The sequence below is a fragment of the Phyllopteryx taeniolatus genome, chromosome 6 (genome assembly GCF_024500385.1).
Source record: "Phyllopteryx taeniolatus isolate TA_2022b chromosome 6, UOR_Ptae_1.2, whole genome shotgun sequence".
Classification (NCBI taxonomy): domain Eukaryota; kingdom Metazoa; phylum Chordata; class Actinopteri; order Syngnathiformes; family Syngnathidae; genus Phyllopteryx; species Phyllopteryx taeniolatus.
This window is the reverse complement of record NC_084507.1, coordinates 32552424-32576394: the sequence shown is the minus strand read 5'-3', so window position 1 is coordinate 32576394 and position 23971 is coordinate 32552424. Positions and strand designations below refer to the sequence as shown.

The window sequence follows — 23971 nt, the reverse complement described above, 5'->3', positions numbered from 1 at the left end:
GGTGGTAAGCTCCTCGCGTAGCCACAGCTGGCCCGCAGGGGGCAGTCTGACGCAAGCGCGGCTGCCATTCTGCGCCGACGGCCCCTCGGATCACCGCCGAACATCCGAGCGCATTCATTCGTGGGCAATCTGGGTGAAGCGTCTCGCTCAGGGCCACGACGACGACGGCGACGTTCTCGGGCGGGGACACCGACCGGCGAAACTCCGCAAATAATCTCGTTACCTCCACCAGGAGGCGACATGGCGGAAAAAGAGCGCGGACAGCGTAGCTTAAAAGATCAAGGTTATGTGTTATGCGTGTGTATGTGTGCAACTTCCTCTACTCTAAATCTCATTCATTCATCCGCTGACTGCTAACCCTCCACTGATAAGTGAAGAGTTCACGCACGCACACACACACACACCCACCCGCGCACACACACAAGAGTTGTTCCCTCAGAGCCACAAAGCAGCTGTGACAGAAACTGGGCAGCAGGTTAATAACTCGCGCCTATCGTCACAGTGCCCAGGGACACACATGTAAACACACGCACACACACACACACGGAGTGTGAGGTCTCGGAAAAAAGTATGTGTCAAGGGTATTGGACTGTATTACAGGAAGAAGCTGGCACATGCACATATGCACACACACACACTTCTGCACACACACACAGACACACACATTCGAACATGCACACATGCATATATACACGGACACATTCATGCGCACACACGCACACACATACACGCACAGCGTTGGTTTTTGGTATTAACTCAGTGTGTATCAATTAGGGCTGTGAAAAAAAAATCGGTTACAAAAATTGGACAAGGCAAAACTTTCTGCCGTGGGCAATAAAAAAATATTAATAAAAGCACATTTGCACCACCAGGAACTATTTGGCCCAGTCCATGTTTACCGCTCGGACTTTTGAAGCAGACCAACGCACTGTAGGGTCAGTGCAAACCTTTGCCAGAAACGACAGAGGTGCGTCTGTAAATGATTTTGCAGATACTATTAGATGCGTAATGTACATATAACATGATGTATGAGTGAGCTGAATGGTATTTAGCTTTTTTTAAAAAAAATTTTTTTACCTAAAATGGTAATCCCTAGTGCGCTAATGCTAAACACAAATGCTAAGCATTTAGCAAAGGCTGATTTTTGATATTTTCTCAAATGCTGTACAGTGTTTATACTAGGTTTTACACGATCAGAGTCCTCTAAGTGCTAGAGGACTCTGCATCTTTTTGCACAATTGTCCAAAAAAAAGTAGCAACCCTTTATTGCTCATAATCATATCAGAATCAGAATCATCTTTATTTGCCAAGTATGTCCAAAAAACACACAAGGAATTTGTCTCCGGTCGTCGGAGACAGACGGTCAACTGACAGAGAACACTTTGGAGACAGAAAGACATTGACAAAAAACAGCCACTGAGCAATAAAGGGTTGCTAATTATCTGGTAATGCCGGTACATTTTTTGAATGTATTTTTTCTTTTTATTTTTTTTGACAATTGTGCAAAAAGATGCAGAGTCCTCTAGCACTTAGAGCAGTTCGAATGACTAATATCGCAATGAGCATTGTGCAAAGGGCGCCGAGACTTCAAGCGAGTAGTACGATAGTCTGGGACAATGTCGATTGTGCAAATGGAGCAGATGCGACTCTGGCATGAGTGGCCAGTATCGGTCAACAACAGATATGCGAGACGACGACAGCGAGTGTACTCAGTGGCTGTTTTTTCTCAATGTCTCCAAATTGTTCTGTGTCAATCGACCGTCTGTTGTCGTACTCGAGCGGCTCCGACGACCGGAGACAAATTCCTTGTGTGTGTTTTTGGACATACTTGGCAAATAAAGACGATTCTGATCTGATTGTGATTCTGAGAAGTAAATACATGAATTCATGTATCCGCTTTTTGTGACATTTTTGTTTGTTTGCGTTCTGTGAGATTTTTCAATTGTAAAATATGTTCCTCGGCTCCGTAAAGGTTGGAAATCACTGCTCGAGTCAGATCGTGGATTCGTAGTGCTAACTGACTGTAATTAAATTACTTAATTTTGAATGAAATGACTTCACCCACAACGAAACTTTAGAGCATGATTCGACAGAACGGCGGCATGTTTACGTCCAACCGTTCGAGCTAGCAGTAGCTTGCTAGCACGTATCGTATTCAAAGTAGGTGAACCTACCTCCAGCGAGCCTAAAACGAACGTCCTCTCCCGTCCTGAGCACCGGTCACCACCAACACACGTTTTCCCCATTTTGTCCAAAGTCAGCACCACGGTAACGAGTGTCTCCGCTCGCATTTGAGTTGACAAGATAAAGCCCGATGATCGTAAAAACGGGACGCGGTGGTATCGGAATACAAGATTTGATTGCAGTAGTCTGACATAGTGCCATCGTAAAAGAGCAAATTGGTCTTGCAGTCCGATCCGAGCGTTACGTGTTGTCTGTCTCAGACGTGTCGTCTGTTCCGCACCGCCGACATGTTTTTTTTAAAAACTAACTGTATTGGCCGTCAGATATTTACAGTGCAACGTCAAAAGACGTGCGACAAGGCGGAAAATAAACTAGCTTTTGGAGTCAAATATACTGTGCACGATGGCGGCGCCGATCAATGACGTCATTGATCGCTTTGACGCCACATGACGACGGTAACAGTGGTTGTGTTGAATAAGTACGTGCTTGTCGAAGTGCCTTGCTCTCCTCCTCTCGCTCACTTTGTTTTGGTTTGTTTTTTAGAAAAAATGACACCATACCTCATAAGACTAAATGTTTACCGAGAAAAAAAAATACTTTTTCCTTGCAGAAATCAGATGTTATTGTTAGAACAGTTAGACATTTTTGTCAAAATAAAATACAAATATATGCGTGAAATGAGGCATTCTTTCTTGAAAATAAAAAGCGTCTTTTCCTGAAAAAAAAAATTAATATTAGGTTTTGTCCTAAACAAACAAACAAAACCCAATCAAAAAAGATTTATGTACAATTTTGAAAATATTATTCTTGTAACCTATGCCATTAAGAAATTAAGCAAGCTTTATGCTAACATGTAATCAGGCATTCTTTCTTGGAACAACAAATTGGTTTTTATCTGTCTTGGTGTCTTTATGTGAAACCGATCCGAGGTGCAAAAAAACACCCAAAAAGTTTGGGGGGCCACTCGACCAAAATATCAATGACATCATCGATGAATCAACTTGAACTTGACTTTCATCTTATTGTCGTCGACTCCCAAAAATCTCAGGCACCTTCGGCCCCGAGTGTCTCGTCTGTCGCGACGTGGCCCTGCCGGAGTGTCGTGCTTGTCGCATCTTTGTCGGACCGCCGGCCCCCCCGAAGTGTCTCTGACAGGTGTAATTGTGAGGGCGTCATCTGTTCTTGTTTGCACAAAATCCATTCCTTGGCGTCTCTCTTTCCTCCTCGCTCGCTCTCGTCGCCGGCGCCGTCGTCCTAATCTGGCCGCCATCACGGCGCCGTCCAGCCGACAAATCCCCCGTTATTTGAACAGATGCTCGGGAATCCATTGTGCTGATAAGTTGCCTCTAGTTAGCATTTAGATTACCCGCAAAAATGGAACAATTTACTACTCTCCCTCGCAGCATCAACCTGCTTTCCCGCCATGATTTGCTCCGACGACGACGCCCCCCCCCCCTCGCCTTGGGGTGCCCCCACCCTTCAAGTGTGTGTCACGCTTTGTGCTCTGCTGCTTTCCTACCAATTACACTGACGACTGTGTTAGGAGTCGAGCGGGGGGTGGGGGGGGTCGGGGGGGGGGGGGGGGCGTAGCCAACAGCCAGCCGTGGGAAAATACGCATTAGCGTGGCGCTAACTGATCACCGCTAGCTCACTAGCGGGCAGTGGCAGTGGCGGAAATTGGCATGTGCGACCCCCCCCCCCCCCAAACGCACTTTGACAAATATATTAACCATATAATCAGAATCCTCTTTATTTGCCAAGTTTGTCCAAAAAACACACGAGGAATTTGTCGTCGGTAGTCGGAGCCGCTCGAGTACGACGACAGACGGTCAATTGACACAGAACACTTTGGAGACAGAAAGAGAAAAAAAGGGTTGCTAGTTATCTGGTAATGCCGGTACAATTTATGTATTTTTTTAATTGTTTTTTTTACAATTGTGAAAGTCCTCTAGCAATTCGAGAAGTTTGAAATGACTAAATGACTAAATGAGCCATAGTGCGGTGCAATGGCCATTGTGCAAAGGGCGCAGAGACTTGAAGCGGTTTAAAGTGACTAGTAGTCTGGGACTCTGATAATCTGGGACAATGTCGACTCAGTGGATTGTGCAAATGGTGCAGATGCTACTCTGGCCTGAGTAGCCAGTATTGGTCAACAACAGATATGCAAATAGTGCAGCGTGGCGAGACGACGACAGTGACGACAGTATCATTGGCCCCACAGAAATGGGACAACAAACTCAAGTCCAAAAATTGGGGCAGCACGTTGTAATGGAATTGTACGTTAGGTGTTTAAGAAGTTGATGGCAAGAGGGAAGAAGCTGTCGGAATGTCTGCTAGTTCTAGCCCACGTGAGCATTGACGTCTCCCAGCAGAGCGAGGGAGTCCCCTTCAGGGGTGCTCTCCAGCACCCCCTCCGAGAACTCCAAAAAGGGTGGGTACTCTGGCGCTTAGGCACAAATAACAGTCTAGACCCGTCCCCCAATCCCGAGTTGGAGGGCGGCTACGCTTCCATCTACTGGGGTGAACGCCAACGTACAGGCACAGAGCTGGGCGGCAATGAGTACGCCCACACCTGCACGCCGCCTCTCACCGTGGGCAGGTTCTTCATAGGGGGTCTTTGAGCCGTGCTTGGGCTGGACCCACACCTAGGACCTGTTTGCCATGCGTGACCCTGCCCGGGGCAGACAGCTTAGCTCCTAGGATCATCGGGACACACGAAATCCTCCACCACGATAAGGTGACGACTCAAGGAGCCCATTCAAGTTCAATTCATTTTTAAAAAAACATTTTTTTTTTTACTGTCAGTATGTGGCGGGAACATCCTTTGCTTCCTCCGCATGTGCGGCAATACACTTTTGAACTTCTTGATGCAACTGGGGTTTAGTTTTATTGTTCCTGCTGTGCAGGTCTTGGCCTCTGAGGGGCAGTGTGATAAACGCAATGAAAACCTAACGTAGCGTACGTGCAAATATGTATGTGCCACCATGAAAACGCGAAAAGATGCAAAGAAAGGACGAAAGAAAGAAATGGAGTCTGACTTGACATCTCTTGTTTTCGTTTGTCTTCTTCTTCTGTCATCTTCACCTCATTTGCATCATCCAATCAAATGTCAGCTGCGATACTGAGCAGTTCATGTTTGCGTGTGCGCAAGCGAGTCGTCACTTTTTGATGATGTCATACACTCACACCGTGCTCAAATCGTGCGTCACCGAAGTATTGATCACACACGCACACAAACACACGTTTGTTGGCTCTGCCCAAAAATCTTCCTGGCATGACTTGAGTTGAATTCACTGAGTTTGGCGTGTGCGCGCGCGTGGACTTGTTTACAACATATATGATAGATGAGTTTCGTGTCATAACAGTTTGAAGGCAAGAAAAACACGTTGGCGTCCCGCGACTTTTCAGCGTCCTTGTTATCCTTTTGCGTCGTTTCCGTTATTCTGTTTGTAACATTTCTGTGTCGATGTTACATTCTTTATATATGTAACATTTGAAATGAAAAACTTCAAATTCATATCTTTTTGAGAAAAAAATTGTAACATGACAATAGTTTTTCTTTTTCAAGAAAAAAAAAGTTAGAACCTTTTTAAGAACAAATTTTTCAGGATAAAAAGTCATAATACACGAGAATGCGTTGATTTTTTTTTAAAGAAAGGAATTCATAATCTTGACAATACCAAAGACCTATTATGATTGGGTAAAACATTCGTAACTCAAAGACATCATTTGTCGGGGTAAAAAGTTGTAACTCAGAAGAATAAAGTTGTATTACATTCTCAATATGTAACATTTGAAATGAAAAAGCCATTAAAACAAAAATAATATTTGAGAGAAAAAGCATTTTTTTGACTACAATGAAAGTTTGTAACCTTTTTCAGAACAAAGACGTCATTTTTCAGGATAAAAAGTCCTAATTGACGAGAATACGTACATTTTTTTTGAGAGCAAAAAGTTGTCATCTTTACAAGAACAGACATATTTTGCCTAACTGACAATTTGGAGTGTTCACTCAACCAAGCACGCCTGATTTTGGGATGTGGGAGGAAAGCCGCGCGGGCACGGGCGGGACATGCGAGCTCCACACGGGCCGGACCGGGCCGGGCCGGATTTGAACCTGCAACCTCACGACTGCGTGCTCACCGCTCGGTCACCGTATTCTGTAAATCAAATCGGACGACTGTTTGCAACTGTGTAACGTAGGAGATGGTTGCCACGGCAACACGGCTCTCCGAGCGACGTCGCCGTCGACTCGGCTCGCGCTCCAGTTTCGTTGTTGCTCTTCCGACGTGCGAAAGATCTCCGCGGAACGGGCGAGCGTGACCTTTGATGTCAGCTGATCGCTGTCTCGCTAATTCGCAGCACGCGGCACGTTGAGGCCTCCTCCTCCTCGTCTTCCTCCTCGTCAGCACCTTTTCCCGTCGGCCGCTGCCGCCACACTCGCAATCCTTCACACTCGCACAACAGGAAATGAAAGGAGCCCCGAGCCAGCGGCGACACGTTTTGATTTGTGTGAGGCGCTATCGCTAATGAAAATCACAAAAGACACTTGTTGACCACACAGCACAACAACGCAAAACGTAACAACACAATAACACAACAATGCGCTGGATCTCCTGATGCGTAATCTCCGAGTAAAAGTGAGCTTGTGTTGTTCCGGAATCATACCGTGTTGTTGTTTTGGGGAAGGTCTGAATGTCCTTTCAATTTGTTCCAATGGGGGAAAAAAGGATTTGAGATGTGAGTAAATGAAGTCAGAAGTTTCAACAAATTACAAATGACTTTCTTCAAATAACTCCAATAATTCAATTACAAAGAAAAGTCAAAGCAAAACGTCCGCCTCCAAGCTTCACAGTGACGACGATTACTTGCACGGACGCACGTCTCAAATCATTTACCGCGACGACAAAGGCTGAAAATTGGCTTTGAAAGTTTGGGATCATTTGTCACGTAATAAAAGAAGCAAAAGGGCCAAAAACCAGAAGTGGCGCACACAAGCGCAAGGCTACCATGAAGCAAACGTTGTTAGCCTAGCACTGCTAGTTACAGCGAATTGTAACCATAGCAGGCGGTTCGGACAACGCTTAGCCAGTTAACAGCCACCCGCTAACCTCAGCCTCTCATTGGCGGACTCCCACGTCACTCGCCGGGCCAGGCCCCGCCTTTTAAAGCCACACACTCAAAGTCACACATACTACAGTGTGGAATGTGACGGAGAATACTTGCAACTTGCATGCACATGTTGCATTGCTATTCTGCGCAATCCATTTGGATGTGATTACTCGAAGTATTGATGGGATAATTCGTAGAACAATCGATTCTAAAAATACAATGAACGTGTGAAAATGCGTGCGCGTGCTCGCGAGCCCGTCTGCACGTGCGCCCCGCCGTGACGTCGTGCAAAGTGAGGTTTTGCGGAGAACTTCGGCATCCGAGTCGTGAAGGATTGCCCCAACTAACCGCTGCTTTTCAAGCTCCTGTAAGAAGCTCGTCCTGATCTTCATCTCTTCCGTTCCTCTTCACCCGACGCCGTCTTTACAACATCCTCGCCGTCTTCTTTTTCTTTGTCGTCTCGTTGTTCATAGGTTTATATCTTAGCTCCGCTTCCATCTCCCGTCGTAACAAACCCCCCTCGCAGCCCCCCACCACCTGTCCACCTTCCCTTTGAGCCGCAGACGCTATTTAGCGAACTGCATTCAAGCAAGGTCACCGGCAATTTGAGTAGGTGTGTGCGTGCGTGTGTTTTTCCTCTCGGCCCGTCTCTTCCGGGCACTCGGCCAAGAGTGAATGTCTCGATTCGCCACTCGGGACTCTTGCGTATGTAGATATACATCAACCTGCGTGCCTGCGTGCGCATATACTGTATTTACACTGGCTTCGGATCTTCACCCGGGCCGACTTTCAAGTCGAGGCCGAGGCAGTTATGATGTAAACTAGCCGAATTGCGACATCACAATCGGTCAGAATTGAGAACCTCTCGCCCACGGACACAATTTGGGAAATAGTCTGGCGATCGCTTCGAATCTTCACCCAGCTTAGCTTCCGAATCATGGGTTGACAAACTCAGTACGAGGGTGGGATTATGTAAATGATGCAGAATTGCGTCAAAATAATTGGACGCACATGGGTGGACGGCAAAAAATTGACACGAACATTAAAATGCCAATTTGACTGTTTTCAATCGTGCAGGCTGGTATGCTAATATGCTAATAATTGTTATCGATGTTAAGCATTTAAAAATAGAAACACTGAAGTATGTGTATAATGACCCGCACAGGAGATTCATGTCATAATTAGCAAATCTTTTATTCCAACTGGCACTTAGACCCTTTTTTTATTTATTTATTTTTTTTTTTTTTGCTTTAATGCACTTTTGTAAAAATAAAGTCAGCATTAATTTAAAACTGCAGCTTATCAATGTTTCTCTCTTTGCAAAGCCCGCCATAAATATTCATGTGGATTGGCCACGCATTCTCCACACCCGCCTGTGCGTGCGTGCGTGTGTGTAAATGCTCGCGCTCGTGCGTGCGTGCGTGTGTGTTCATCATTAATATCTGCTTGTGGGATTGTGAATGCAGACAGCAACTGTTTACAATTCGTTGTCTTTTTGGGTAAACGTAGTGTTTCAGCGTGCGTGTGTGTTTGTAATGCAATCCCACTACACACACACTCAGACACACACACACATCCAAATCTGAGCACAACTGCTCAGATTCTGACGTGTGTGTGTGTGTGTGTGAAAAGGATGCAAATGTGACGACGTGGCATTAGCATTAGCATTAGCATGAATTGAGTGTTTAGGGAGGTGGAACCAAAAGTCGGGTTTTGTCTTGGCAGAAAAAGTACGTTGAAAAGACGCTAAGCTTTCTTCGAGCTAATTAGCGTCAGGGTGAACGAGGGGTTAGCGCGTCTGCCCGACAGTTCTGAGGTTCTGGCTTTGAAGTTCGCATGTCGCCCCCACGCTCGCTCGAGTGAGTTTTTGCTCGCACGTTCCAAAACATGTTAGCATGTTAGCTTGATTGAAGATGAGGAAGTTGCCCGTAGCTGCGACCATGAGTGCGAATGCGCGTTTGTCTACGTGGGAACTATTTCCGTGGCGAGCGCAAGTCCAGCGCGGCGTGGCGAAACTCTGGAGGGGATGCGTCAGAGCGGGTGGTTATAATGTCGTACGCGCAAAAGGTCGTGCCCCAGCGCTGCGTGCCGGCCAGTGTGTTGACTTCAAAAATCAAAGTAGGCTAAAGAGGACGGCAGTAACGACGTTGCCTTCGATGACCGCTTTCAACGACGATTCCGAGGGCTCGATGTACGCTCTTCGCGTATTTCTAAATGAAATCCGTCCGATCCGCCACGCGTCCGCGCTGCCGGCCTATCTGGCCGCCCGCGCCTCGTTCAGATTCGTCGACGCCGGACTTGAACGCGGTCCCGCTCCGCGAGGAGACCGGTTCCGGTCATTTCGTGGAGCGGCGCCGAAGCTCGTCTGGCACGAAGACGTCAAATATGCGGAGGCGCCTAACTGGAGCGTTGAACGTTAGCGGGTTCCCTTATTAAATACAGAAACATCGCCGGCGACATAAACGTGTCCGCGGACCTCATCGCTATACACGTCCCCACCGACGATCGTTTCGTGTCCACCACGCACGTCCGAGGGCCTCGCGTGCGCCCCGCGCGTCGTGACTTAGACGCGATCCCACTGGGTCTACGTTTAGACAGACTTTCTCCAAGCTTGTCGCAGACGGGCGTGCCAATGCGCAGCCGGTCTGGCACGAAAATCCAGCCCGCAGTCACCAAAACGTTACACGCGCCGGGCGGAAGACGACGGTCGCGCCCTCGTCGAGTCGGTCGCGTAAATGGGCGAAAATGGAGATGCGCCGCCATTTGCGCGCCGGCGCACGCCGCAAAGTCTACGAAGATCCAGCCCCGAGACCCGAGACCCGTGACACCGAGCGCCGACCCCTTTGGGCCGTTTGCGTCGGCCTCGATGGACTTTTTCAATGTTTTCTTTTTTGAATGAGGCCAGCAACTATCAGAATGCAAACAAGGAAGCGGAAGTAACTCGTAATCCTCGACTTTCATCTTCCGTGTGAGTCACGTCGGACCCCATCTTGTTCGCAGCAGCTGTTTACATTCGCCGGCGTCTTGTGTGTTTTGTGCGTGTTGTGCGTTTGTTGTTTGGAGCGCTGCAAACGACCTTGACGCTCGCCGCCCGCTCCAGAGTTTTTCTCGGTGTCTGTTTGAGTGTTTTACTTGTAATGAAATGCGCACGTCCGCTAAAGGCGCGATTAGCATATATATTGTATTGACACGCGCTTTCTTTTTTTTCTTTTTCTTTTTCTTTCAAGTGTTTTTATGCGCGCCGCACGATGCCGCCGCAGCGGTCCGCACGATACCGCACGCCGCAGCGGTCCGCCTTTATTTACACTCCACCCCAACAAGGAATTACCGGCAAAAACAAGACGTGGCCTCCATTTTTTGTTCCACTTTCACACCTCCTTGGATGTCACTCGGGGATGATGTCATACGCCCGCGCCGCATTGTCGTCACATCATCATGATGTCACACGCGTGGCACTTCTTGATGCGTTAAGTCAATTATTGAGGATGTCATAATATGAGGTTGTTTTGTTTCTCCATTTTTCAACATTTCATCACTTTTGATGATGTCATATGCTCACATTGATAACACCTTATGATGTCATAACGCAAATGGATGATGTCACAGGGTACGTGTTTTTTTTAAATACCGTAATATGATTGATGCACATGTGTGGCAGGACTGACATGCTAATTGGAAATCTTCCTTCCTTCCTTCTTTCTGTTTTTTCCTTCTCTGCTTCCTTTCTTTCCTTCCTTCTGTCCGTCATTTCCTTTTCTAGTTTTCCTTGGTTTGCTTCCTCCCGTCCTTTCCTACCTTTCTTCTTTCTTTCCTTCCATCCGCCCTCCCTTCCCTTCCTTCCTTCCTACCTTCTTTCCTTCCATCCTTTCTCGTTAGCTTGTCAGTGTGACCGCGCACACGTGATGTCAGTCAAAACTCTGCTGCTGCCGAGTTAAGCCCCGCCTCTCCAAGAGCACCGTCTGCTCTGATTGGTCGAAAAGTGCAAATGAAGCTCCAAATTCGAAATCGGGCATTTTTGTTGCGCTCGCATGGGCAGCTGCCGTCACGAGTCTTGGCGGGTGGACTGGTGCTGGCCGTGGAGGTTGGCAGACATTTTCTTTTTCCCCACACACACACACACACCGGCGACCGGATGCCTTCTTCATTGACCGCGTGTCTCCACGGAAGTGAAGCGAGCGAGGGGACCGTGAGGGCCAAAAAGGAAACTCTGAGATCAGTTCTTGTGCCACCGGGAAGTTAGGGTTGTGCCGCTGGAATTGTCAGCGTTACTTCGCGACGGTCGTCTGAAATAATCCTTCACGACGACGACGACGCGCTGGCCCTCGCTCATCGCCGCTCGTGGCTTTGCTTCGTCCGATCAGATCACAGGTCACATCGTATATGAACATTTTGGACTTAAATCCTCGTTTGACAACGAACGTGAAGGACAATCTTAAATCCTCGCGTTGTTTTTTCCCCTCCACTTCTGTTGCTGGCTCGCCCCTCCCCCGCTCATCTCCCCGCCCTTCCCCCTCCCCCTCCCCCTCCTCCTCTCACCCCCTGCACAAATCAGATATGACAGGAAATATTGTCCTTGTAATGGAGACTCAGGGCACTCTGCCTCAATGTGTGCAGCTAAATAGGCCTGATATTCATCAGCACGCACGCGCACGCGCGCCCAGAGTGAAGTGAAGTGACGTGAATGATTGGTCTGCAGTGTGACGCTCATCTGCGCTTGTCGTCGTAGCACAAAGCTTTGATATCGTCAGCTGCTAATTGGATGCTGCTTGATTTAAAAACCAAAAAGTCTTACGAGTGTGTCTGCGCTCACAGAGGTCAATGTGACACGCCATTTTATTTATGACCGAGACTAAATAGTGTCATCAGATTGACCTCCAGATTTGATTTCGAAAGTCGTTTCCGTTTTTGCCTTTTTTTCCTCACTTTTTGGCATCTTGTCATCAGGAAGTGGGCGGGCTGCTCCCGTCGTCCAATCGGAGTGTTTGACGGAGGCGTGCGATTGGCTGAGGTGTGAAGGGCACGAGGACTGTTTGCAACACCTTCACACGGTCAAAAAAAATCGAATGAATGAAGCACGGCCGTCCATCACTTTTAACACCGAAATTAATGATTCACGCTTTATAGCTCACATCTGTCCACATTCTATTATTAGGAATTATTTTGAATCTGATACCTCGAATCTTTACTCAATATATTTGATCCATATTCATTTTTTGGACCTGTAACTTGGTCCACACCATTCGAAATGATGATTGTTAATCTCATTTGTATTCATAATTTTGAACTTTTTTTTTTTTACCCAATACTGATCATACACATTTTTTTATTATGATGGTAATTGTTATTACCTCAAATTGATGTCACACATCATTATGAATTATTAATGGTCACCAAATATTTTGTTTTGTATTAATTATTAAAATTTTACATGAAACACATTATTAGGCCAAAAGCGCAATTCATGATTATTGTTCATAAATTAACTTTCTAAAACACATTTTTAGGCCTCAAATCTGTATTTTCTTTCTTGTTTGCATGAAACTCAAGTCAAATTATTCTTATCCCAAATATTAGTTTTTATTTGTACTTTGTAGAACCCACGTCATCATTCTTATCGTAACAATCGTGAATATGATAACTCAAATCTTGACACACACACACACACACACACACACACCATTACTTGAGACAGAAACAATGAGTGCAAACTTACTGTCATGAAATTGCTTTATTGTAATGAAATGACTTCAAAACAAATAGTGTAATGCAAAGAGTCACACTCGTGCAAATGGAAGGCGGTAATGTTGGCCCTCGAACAATCCGAAATGTGTAAATTAGGGTCGTATTTGGAACACTGCCTCGGAACTTTCAGACAAAACTCCATGAAATGAACAGTCGGACTGCCGCAAATAAAGCGCAGTAACGCTACAGCAGAATAATGAATAGCTCGCAAATAAGCAATGACGGCCAGGTCGAGCGAAAATAAGCCATGTAGGCAATATGTATTTGACATCAAATAAATAGCAGCTAAGTAGTGCAGTACATGTACGACATCCAATGTAAACAAACATTCCTTTCAATTAGGAAAGCGCTTGAAACTCGCAACATGACTCAGGCCAAATGTCTACGGCGAGTTTAAAAGAAAGACGAGCATCCGCTTCTTCGTTCATCCGGGATGTCGGATGCGGTGCCGGCCGGACGCTCACCGTCCACGCTCGTACGTGGCGCGAGAGCAGAAAAGCCCGTCAGCATCCCGACGGACGACTGGCTCGCCATCGACGGCGAGGAACCGGGCCGTGGCGGCTTCTCAGCTGGCTCATCGGTGTTGTCGCCTCCGGGTCCTTGCGCCGAATCGTGCGCCCGGCAGCCTCCGTGTGCGCGCCGTGAGCTCTGAAGAATAGCACCGATCCTCGTAAGAAAAACAATTGCATTGAAAATGACTTCGAAGACGAACCAAATGGTCCATTTGATTTCATGAGGACACGAGAGTAAAACTGACTGCGTAAAAGTCAACAAATCGATACGGTTGCGTGGCAAAGTCGCTAGCCCCGCTTCTCGCATGGCTTTTGACATATTTGTCTTTGTGTTTATTTCTCTCAGAATCAGAATCCTCTTTATTTGCCAAGTATGTCCAAACAACACACCAGGAATTTGGAGCCGCTCGAGTACGACAACAGACGGTCGATTCCGAAGTGACACGGGGCTAACGCCCGATGAGCGAATGTCTGTGGTGAAGCTAAGCTAAGGACCGGCTTCTTTCAGGAGGCCGATTATTGAGGCGCCTGATCAAATTGGTTGTGTTGAAACATTTAGTTGTCGTTCCCCCACGAGGCGCTTCACTTTTGCACAGATTGCAAATGGCTTTCTTGTTGTCTGTACGAGACACCTCCCAAAAAAAAAACACCGCCGACATGTTTTTTCACCGACAAGATTGAAAAAAACCAAAACTTTATGGGCCGTCAGATACAGTTAATGTCACAAAAATGCGACAAGGCTAAAAGGAAACTACCTTTTGGAGGAAAATGTCTTTTGCAGAGCCGATCAATGACGTCATTGATCAGATTGGCAAAATGATGGGTTCAAAAGCTCCTCGGTGGCAAGGCCCCGGGGGTGGATGAGATTCCCCCGGAGTTCCTAAAGGCTCTGGAGGTTGTGGGGCTGTCCCGGTTGACACGCCTCTGCAACATCGCGTGGACATCGGGGACAGTGCCTCTGGATTGGCAGACTGGGGTGGAGGGTGTGTTCCAACGACAGGGGGATCCCACTCCTCAGCCTCCCTGGTAAGGTCTATTCAGGGGTGCTGGAAGTCGAATCTCAGATTCAGGAGGAGCGGTGTGGTTTCGGTCCTGGCCGTGGAACAGCGGACCAGCTCTACACCCCCGGCAGGGTCCTCGAGGGTGCACGGGAGCTCGCCCGACCAGTCTACATGTGTTTTGTGGACTTGGAGAAGGCGTTCGACCGTGTCCCTCGGGGAGTCCTGCGGGGGGTGCTTCGGGAGTACGGGGTACCGAACCCCCTGATACGGGCCGTTCGGTCCCTGTACGACCGGAGTCAGAGTTTGGTCCGCATATCCGGCCGGGGAGAGGGAAGTCTGGGCGTCCCTGCTAAAGCTACTGCCCCCGCAACCCGACCCTGATAAGCGGTAGAAAATGGATGGATGGATGGATTTATATATATCTCCTCGCTCTCTCTCTCTCCCTCCTCGCTCTCCTTGCTCGTTCTCCTCGCTCTTCTCGCTCACGTTCCTTGCTCTCTCTCTCTCCTCGCTCTCCTTGCTCGCTTTAGGCAGACGGCCACGTCTTTCCCTTCCTTTTTCCAGTGTGGGGGGATGGATTGAATGTTGCTCCTTGAGATGTTCATGGCTTTTTCTTTCTTTCTTTCTTTCTTTTTTTTTTCATGACCCAATCCTGCTTTCAACTTGACCTGTCTGGTGGCTCCCTTGGTCTTTATGACGCTGTTGTTTACTAATGTTCTCCAACAAACCACCGAGGCCTTCACACAACTGGCGTATTTACTTATTTATTGAAGCTTTATTGATACCCAGGTGGTCTCATTGACTTGAGTGACAAGCACGCCTTCCTCCTCCTCCTCCTCCTCCTTCTTTTTCTTTTTTTCTCTTTCTTTCTTTTTCTCCTTTTTCTTGGTGCTCCTGATCCCCCTCCTCCCCGTGTTGTGGGTCCTCCCGGTGTGGGCGTTACCTTTTGGTCCAGACATGCGGAGCGTTTGATTGAGTCGATGCGGCAGCCGACACGCTCGCTCTCACGCTGCTCTCGAAGGCGCCAGGCGGGACGCCGCCGACATCAAACGCACCTCCGGCGCTTTAAACGCTTCTTCAGACACCCCCCCGCCTGCCGACTGACTCGCCTCCTTTTGTGTGCCGTCACGTTCGGAGTGAACTCAAAGAAAGACAAGTCGCTTCATCTTTGACACAGCATCAAAACGTTGGATGTTATTGTGACATAACGCAACTTCCAACAATGTCAAATGACATCATGTGACTTCACGTGGTTTGATGGTGGCATCGTTTGCCAATGTGTGACTTCATTTTGACATTGTGACATCATTCAATTAAGATATGTTGTCATTGTGACCTTCTGATTGGATGTTCAAGTTTGTTTGTGTCGATTTCCTGCATCGGCATTGCAGTCAAATGACCGCGCGTGTGTGTGTGCGCGCGCGCGTGCGTGCGATGGATGTGGCGTGCTTGTACATGTAAACGTCAGTCTGGTGACAGCTAAAAAAAAATCTGCAGTAAATCAGAGCACCGGCTCGTCTCGTGTGTGTGTGTACGTGTACTACGCAAAGACGCGCGCGTGTGTGTTTGTGAGCAAAGTTGTGGCGGATGTTGTAGCCGTGTCAGCGGTCCGAAAAAAGAAAAAAAAACCAAATCATCCCACAAAGAGCTCGTGTGGATTTACCGTCCGGCTGACAGCGAGCGATGTGGTTTCCAAATAAAAGCTGGTGTAAATATGGAGCGTTGTTCGTGTGGCCTTCCGGCAGTCCCAGTGGCTTCCTCCCAGTCTTCTTCTTACCATGTGTTTTTGTGTGTTCCACAGCGACCCCTACTGGGAGCGTCCGGCCAACGCGGGCAACTGCTCCGCCGCCCGGCCTAAGACCCTTCACCTGGCCGGAGGGCAGCAGCACACCTCGTCTCCATGGTAACCACCCAGACGCCGTACCACTAGTCGCAATGATGCTAATCCTAATATGCGTGTCGACTGTTAAATGTGATCGTACGAGACGTCATTTAAGCCAAAACGTCCTCGTCTTTTGTTTCTCGAGGACTTCTTTGAAATGCTAGCATTAGTTGAGCATTTAGCATAGTTGTTGTTGTTGTGACTTTCGGCTTGTCCCATCAAAGCTCGCATGGTTTTTTTTTGGCTCGGTTTTTACGGCCGATGCCCTTCCCGACACAGGCCGCCATTTCTTTTTAAATCCGGGCCCGGTTATTGGGGCACCGGCCGGGGATGGAACCCACGCTGTCTGCAAGAAAGGCAGCAGCGTGTACCGCTACGCTACCAGTGCGAGCTTAGCCTTAGAGTAGGACTTGCTCAAGCTACTGTTAAGGTGATTGCAAAGAAAAATGGAAATGAATCGGAACTCCCAGAACTGGGAAGGTTGACGACAACGGCCTGCGACTTCTCATCGCTAGGACGTCAGCAAAACTCGTTTCTCGTACGGGGCCGAACGCTGGACTGACTCCGATCGATCGGATCCAAAATAAAAATGAAAATTCGATGAGTGCACTAGAAGCGGCAGCCCGAGAAGCGTCTGAATCTTAGGACCCTGGCATCCCCTGGCTTGCGACCCAAGTTGACTACCACTGCACCTGCGACACGGACAGTGAGTGGGCAAAACTCTGGCCAACTGTGCACCGAGCTGCCTCCAAAACCATCGACCTTACTCAAAAGCAACATCAAGATTGGGTTGAGCGAACGTAAAGTCCATCCTGCCCTGCTTTCCAACCCTCACCCTCCATCGCTCAGCCCAATGGTGGCTCAACAAACCCCGCCAGATCCAGAGTGATGCCAGCACCGTGCACGTTTTGTATGCACTTCCACTCGGTGCTGAACACTAGAAACCCCTCTGACCCATCGGCGGGATCTCACGCCGTCCCCCTCTCTTGATGAACCCCAAACGTTCAAGGAGGTCTTCTCTGCAGGCGGCAGTCTCGACAACAACGTGAGCCTTGGCTGGCCCTGATGGAGGCCTGGATGGACAGGAAGCCTGACTTGGCAACTTGATCCACAACAACTGGCAAAGTGAGAACCCACCTCGACTGCGGAAGGACGGTAACACCCTCACCATCCATAAAAGCAAGCGTGCCACGGCGTCCGTGGGATCTCCCTCCTCTCGCTTGCGAAAGTCACGTCGACTCTCTAAACCAAGGCGTCCTCCCACAGACACGGTGCGACTCCAGAAAGAGCCAAAAAGCACGGTGGGCAAATGCAAGACCACAGATCGGGGGGCCTTCCGGGATTGACCGGGCTGCAATGGATGTCGAGTGGCGACGCATCATCTGCTGCTGGGCCAAGTTCATCAAGTCGGAACCCGACAATGACGACCGCTACACATCAAAACGGAAGCTTCGTCATCGCCGACTGCAATAGACCGCCGGGCGTGTGCGCGCAAACATGGTGCGGTCCCTCTCTGGTCCGCCACGTCCTCTTCTCTTCCCGCCTGCTGAGGTCTTTGTCACAGAGAAGAAATCTTTGTGTGTGAACTAAAAGGAGCCAGGCGCAGCTGAAAGATGCCGATGACCGCCATTGGCTCATTACAGGCCTAGCTTAACACCACACACACACGCACACCTTTTTGTGTGGCTTGCCCCATGAGACCGGCGTGCGCTGTCTTGGATGGCGCCGCCCAGAACCGGAAACTTCCTGCTCCCGCTTTCCCGCCTTCCTCACCCCAAAACATTTGATTTGATTCTTTTGATTCTTTTGTTTGTTCTTTTTTTTTGTTTGTTTGCGATTCAATGTTTCAACATCTTCTGCGTCTTTGTATTTTTCTGTATTTCACCGCTTTGTGTGCCGTGCGGCGTGTTAATAATTAAGCATTGAATTCACTCGCTTCATTCAGGTGTGTGCGCGTTGTTGCTCGCTCGCTCGCGCGTATCGATCGTCCGCTGCTTTGTTTTGATTGTGCGAAGTCGACGCTGAGAATTTGAGACGGGTTTGTTTGATGAAGACGACTGTTTGGCCTCATCTTCATCACTTCAGGCGGCACGCTAAGCGGCGCTTTGATTTCTTTTTTTTTTCCTTTTGTTTTGGATGTCGAAAGAGCTTCTTTCTGGTTGGCCGCCATTTCCCACAATTCTCCGGCGCGTCCGTGCAGTCGTTTTTTTTGCCCGATGGAAACAACTCGTCCGACAGACGCGCACGCGCAACCCGTTGATCGTGTCTCACGGCGACGCAACATCGCACGACGAAGACGAACAAAACAAAAAGAAAAAGCAGATGAAAAGTTCATACGGCGATCCCGCATCAGTGGAAGGGAAACGCGCAAAAACGGTGGGGGGGGCAAGGAAGGAAGGAAGGAAGGAAGGAAGGAAGGAAGGATGGATGGAAGGGAAGGAAGGAAGGTAAGGGAAGAAAGAAAGGAAGGAAGAAAGAAAGCAAGGAAGGAGGAAAGGAAGGAAGGAAGGAAGGAAGAAAGCAAGGAAGGAAGGAAGGAAGGAAGATAGGAAGGAAGGAGGAAAGGAAGGAAGCAAGGAAGGTAAGAAAGGAAGGAAGGAAGGAAGGAAAGGAAGGAAGGAAGGAAGGAAGAAAGCAAGGAAGGAAGGAAGGAAGGAAGATAGGAAGGAAGGAAGGAAGGAAGCAAGCAAGGAAGGAGGAAGGGAAGGAAGGAAGGAAGGAAGGAAGGAAGGAAGGAAGGAAGGAAGGAAGGAAGGAAGGAAGGAAGGAAGAAGGAAGGTAGGAAGGATGGAAGGGAAGGAAGGGAAGGGAAGAAAGAAAGGAAGGAAGAAAGAAAGCAAGGAAGGAGGAAAGGAAGGAAGGAAGGGAAGAAAGGAAGGAAGGGAAGGGAAGGGAAGGGAAGGGAAGGGAAGAAAGGAAGGAAGGAAGAAAGAAAGCAAGGAAGGAAGGAAGGAAGGAGGAAAGGAAGGAAGGAAGAAAGCAAGGAAGGAGGAAAGGAAGCAAGGAAGGAGGAAGGGAAGGAAGGAAGGAAGGAAGGAAGGAAGGAAGAAGGAAGGAAGGTAGGAAGGTAGGAAGGAAGGAAGGAAGGAAGGAATGAAGTAAGGAAGGAAGGAATGAAGGAAGGAAGGAAGGAAGGAAGGAAGGAAGGAAGGAAGGAAGGAAGAAAGGAAGGAAGGAAGGAAGATAGGAAGGAAGGAAGGAAGCAAGCAAGGAAGGAAGCAAGCAAAGAAGGAGGAAAGGAAGGAAGGAAGGTAGGAAGGAAGGAAGGAGGAAAGGAAGGAAGGGAGGGAAGGGAAGAAAGCAAGGAAGGAAGGAAGGAGGAAAGGAAGGAAGGAAGGAGGAAAGGAAGGAAGGAAGGAAGGAAGGAAGGAAGGAAGGAATGAAGGAAGGGAAGGAAGGAAGGAAGGAAGGGAAGAAAGGAAGGAAGGAAGGAAGGAAGAAAGCAAGGAAGGAGGAAAGGAAGGAAGGAAGATAGGAAGGAAGGAAGGAAGGAAGGAAGGAAGCAAGCATGCGAACGGCTTGACGATGTTGGCCGTGAGGAGTTCAGACAGTCGCCAATGTCGTCGTGCGAGGAGTTCACACGCTCAACAATGGCCACACTTGTGTGCGCGTGCGTATTCGTGGACGCAGGTGTTATCCAGCAGGCGTCGTCGTCGTCGTCGTCTCCTCGCGGTTTCAAGCTGCTTGTCTGTTTTGGCTTCTTTGCGGTGTGTGCGCGTGCACAGCGTGTTGTGGACCGAAGATGCGTTGTCCCGACTCCGTTGCCAAACTAATCAGCGCCGTAGAGCTCGAAGGCCCGTCGTGAGATTACGCCACACTGCGTGCGTGCGTGCGTGTGCGAGCGCGTTTCTGCAATATTGCGTCAAAGCAGGTCTTTGCGTCTGTTTCTGGCCGCTTTTGAACAGCTCAAACGCAAGAACTGTGCACTGTGTGTTAATGAGGTGGTGCTGCTAATTTGTCAGCTAATAACAAATTTAAAAATGTCGTTCCTAACAATCAACTGAGGAGGAAAAAGAAGGAAGGATGAGAGAGAGGAATGTGCAATCTTACTATGAAAACCTAAAAAAACCCCAACAATTTTGGACCCCCCCCCCCCAACCCAGACTCTAGCAGTGGTGCAGTCTATTTGAAGGTGTTCACGCAATGCTTAAAAGCGTAGCTCGAAACCTTCACCTTGAATCCCAAAGTCCGGCTGGCGACTCCTTCCGAGCCGACATCCGTCGCGGGCGCGCTGCCTCTGTTGTTGACGAACGGTCGGATTAGCGCCCGCTCATCGCTAATTGCCGCTCGGCGTCGCCGCCAGATGAATGATGTCGTTGTATATGAATTATTTCACATGCACACGCGCACTAATTATAAACTTTCCTCTCCTGGGAAAAGTCAAAGCAACCATTTTCTTTTTTTCTTTGTAAGTTTCGCCGCAGCTGTCGTCTTGATCTCCTCGCGACCGCTTTATTAGGTACGCCCTCTCCTCACAAACACATAATAGAATCATAACAATCATAACAATAGGATATAATAACCCTCACTTTTGACCGTATTTATGCAATAAAAGAATTTCCTTTCGGGGCAATGTCCATTTTTGGGCAGCTTGCTGACTTAGCAAATGTAGGAGTAGAAATTGCTCAGTAACTTTAGTGTTTCTGCAAAGTAGACCTCGTGAGTGTTTGCCGTCGGATCGTAATTCCGACAATTCGTGTCGGCCGCGTCCGAGAAGGGCCGGTGAGTAACTGCGATGTAGCGAAGGATGATCCGCTGCTTCTTTGCATTTTTGGAAAGCTGATCCTACACTTATTTAAAAGACGACATGATTATAATGAGCCTGAATTATTCAAGGCTTTTCAGTGTTTGCGGTGGTGCCCGCTCGCTATCCTTCGGCATTCGGGGATTTCGGGGGTAGTCATCTTTCCCCCGTTATTGGTGGAAAGCCACGCTGATTTGCAGTTTTTATTTTTCGAGGGGAACAAAAGCAGATCTTTTTTTTTTTTTTCATGGCAATTGTAATGAGTGTCCATTTTTTTTTTGGGGAGAATTTTCGCTTTTCACGTTCCGGATCCCTCGCGAATTGCGCTGTCACGGCAACAGTGCAGACGGAAACGCACACTGCTCCTCAAATCAATGATTGCATATTTAATTAATTAAGCCGGACAGTTAACGACCAACTGAAGCGCCTTCGGCCTCCGCGACCTCCCTCGTGCCCCCCCACTCCCACTCCAAGTGCATTGTGGGTCTCTAAGCAGATCAGCTCCTCCAGACGGCGCCCGGGGCGGCGGCGGTCCACCTCAGTGTCACCTCTTCGTCTTATCTCGTCACGCAAGTCACTCAACACGTTTTTACTGGAACGTTCAGGATTTTGGATGTTTTGTCTTTTGGCCGGCAGCACAAAAACGTGAAAACCTGAAGCGTGTTGGCATACGACTCGCCTTCCTCTTCAAACACATCATCATCATCAACTTTTTAATTAATTGACATTTTCATGTGGTCTCGGATAAAACAAAGTGGTTTCATTTTAAGAAGTAGTAACAGATGGAAAGTCAAGGTGCGTTCGTGGACTGCATGAAAGTGTCGGAAATTAAACACAACGCAATCAACATTTTCTTTCATTAATAAAAAGGAAAAAAGTGGTTTTATCTGCACATCGTGGAGTTGTATTCAGGGACTTTGTGAATGTCTCGTAAATTAGAGATGTATAATCCTGAGAATCATGAATATTAACTAATTAACTGAAGTACTCATGTCAAGCTGAACATTTGACTAATGGCCCTTGAACGCAACACATGAACACATTATCTGACACTACACTCGGTAAAATTGAGTTGTTTTTCTTTTGTTATTCCCAAAACGTATCTGGAAGTAGTGCAGTTGCGTTCAGGGATTGCATAAAAGTGTTAGTTATGAAGAGCTGTAGAAAGACACGATATTGATGCTAAAACGTAAAGAAGCCTCCATTTCTAAATATGACCTCATTAACTGGCGCCGTTGACAAGAGGAGCAGGGAGAGCTTAACGTTTGACAGCCCTTGAACACAACACAATGAACACGTTCTCGGATCAAACTCAACACGGAGGATCATCATTATTCATCAATAGCGAATTAACTGGAGGGTTAGTGTAACGTTTGATGGCTCTTGAACACAACACATTGCGCGTGCAACTATAGCAGAAAGTCGTGGAGTTGCGTTCAGGTACTGAGGGAAAGTTGTAAAAAGACATGATTGATGCTGAGACCTTTTTCATTCATAAAAATGAAGCAATTAACTCGAGGAGTCCAGAAAAAGAGGAGCATGTGAAGTTTCTTCGATGGCACTTGAACGCGACACAATGAACATATTCTAGTCGAAGTTGCGTTCAGGGACCGAGGGAGAGTCTCAGTAAATTAGAGATGTTGACCGAGGAGGTGTCCTTGAACACGGCGCCAAACTTCCCATACCTTTGAACGTGACATTCAGCCTGACGGCGTGAGGGGCGTGGCGCATCCCGCTCGGTAAATCTGCCCGGCGACCGGCCCGCCTGTCACATGACGCGCGATTCGTTTGACCTCCACTTGACCTGGAATTTAAACCTCGATCCCGGCGGCCGACCTTCGCGGCACGCTCTGTGCCTGCGTACACGCGCCAAAACACACATCTTACTTCCGTCGCTGACAAGTGCGGCGCGCCTCGCTGAACTTTACGACGCACGTGCGCACGCACACGCCGTGTGTCAAGCTCTTTAAATTGCCATCAAGTCACCAGGCCCAACTTTACGACGCACTTTCAGCTCATGTTTTTAATGCACACACACACACACACACACACGCAGGTGCACAAACAGACAGAAACTCACTGACAGTGAAATACACGTCCACAGATAGACACACACACATACACAGATGTGCACGCGTTCAGACGCACACACGCATGCTTGTCGTCAGTCAAGTTTGTGCGACAAACAGGACGGTAAATCAAGTTTTGCTAGCAGCCGCTAAACGTGACGCGTTAGCTAGCGTCCAGATGATGAGGATGAGGATGACGAAGATAAATGATTTTGCAATTTTGGGTCATTTCGGAATTGGTTTTTTTGCACTGATTTTGTTCAGCATACTGATGCTAAAACAATTGAATGTTACATTATAAATGATGAATTTGTCGAAATCTTCTCCCGGGAGCTCCGCCAGCTGACGTCGTTGTGGAACGTCGTAATCACGCGACAGCGAATGACGTCGTTAACGGCGGCCAAGTTGGCTTCTGAACTGTTTTTGTCCTCACGAACCCTTTTGAGATCTCAAAAGGTACTTTTGGACCTTTTGTTGTTATTTGCCGTTTGCGGTGCCGAGCCGAGCCTTTTTTTGGCGTAGTGATCCTCAAAGTGTGGTACGCGGGCTCCCTCTAGTGGTACGGGAAATAATCACCGACTTAAATCCAAATAAAAAGTATGACTTTTAAAACAAGAAATCGAATTCAACATTAGAATGAAGCTTGTAGCGATGCAAGCCCATTCAAACGTATTTTCAAATGTTTTACTTTTTAAGCACAGACTATCCATGCTAACGGTTAGCAT

At 48.0% G+C, this 23971-nt stretch overlaps 1 protein-coding gene across 5 annotated transcripts in view; it reads left to right on the top strand.

Moving 5' to 3' along the window:
* Nucleotides 1-23971, top strand: part of LOC133479077 (neuronal PAS domain-containing protein 3) — a 120701-nt gene that overhangs the window by 29244 nt on the left and 67486 nt on the right. For 4 of the 5 annotated variants that reach the window (XM_061775560.1, XM_061775556.1, XM_061775559.1 and 1 more), the window contains one exon: nucleotides 16353-16454. Coding sequence is in view for 4 of the 5 variants with exons in the window: in XM_061775556.1 (XP_061631540.1) it covers nucleotides 16353-16454 (102 nt within the window). In the remaining variant the exon portion in view is untranslated. Of the gene's footprint in view, nucleotides 1-11269; nucleotides 11378-16352; nucleotides 16455-23971 lie in introns of those variants that run through there. The other variant, XM_061775557.1, reaches the window with a different exon arrangement.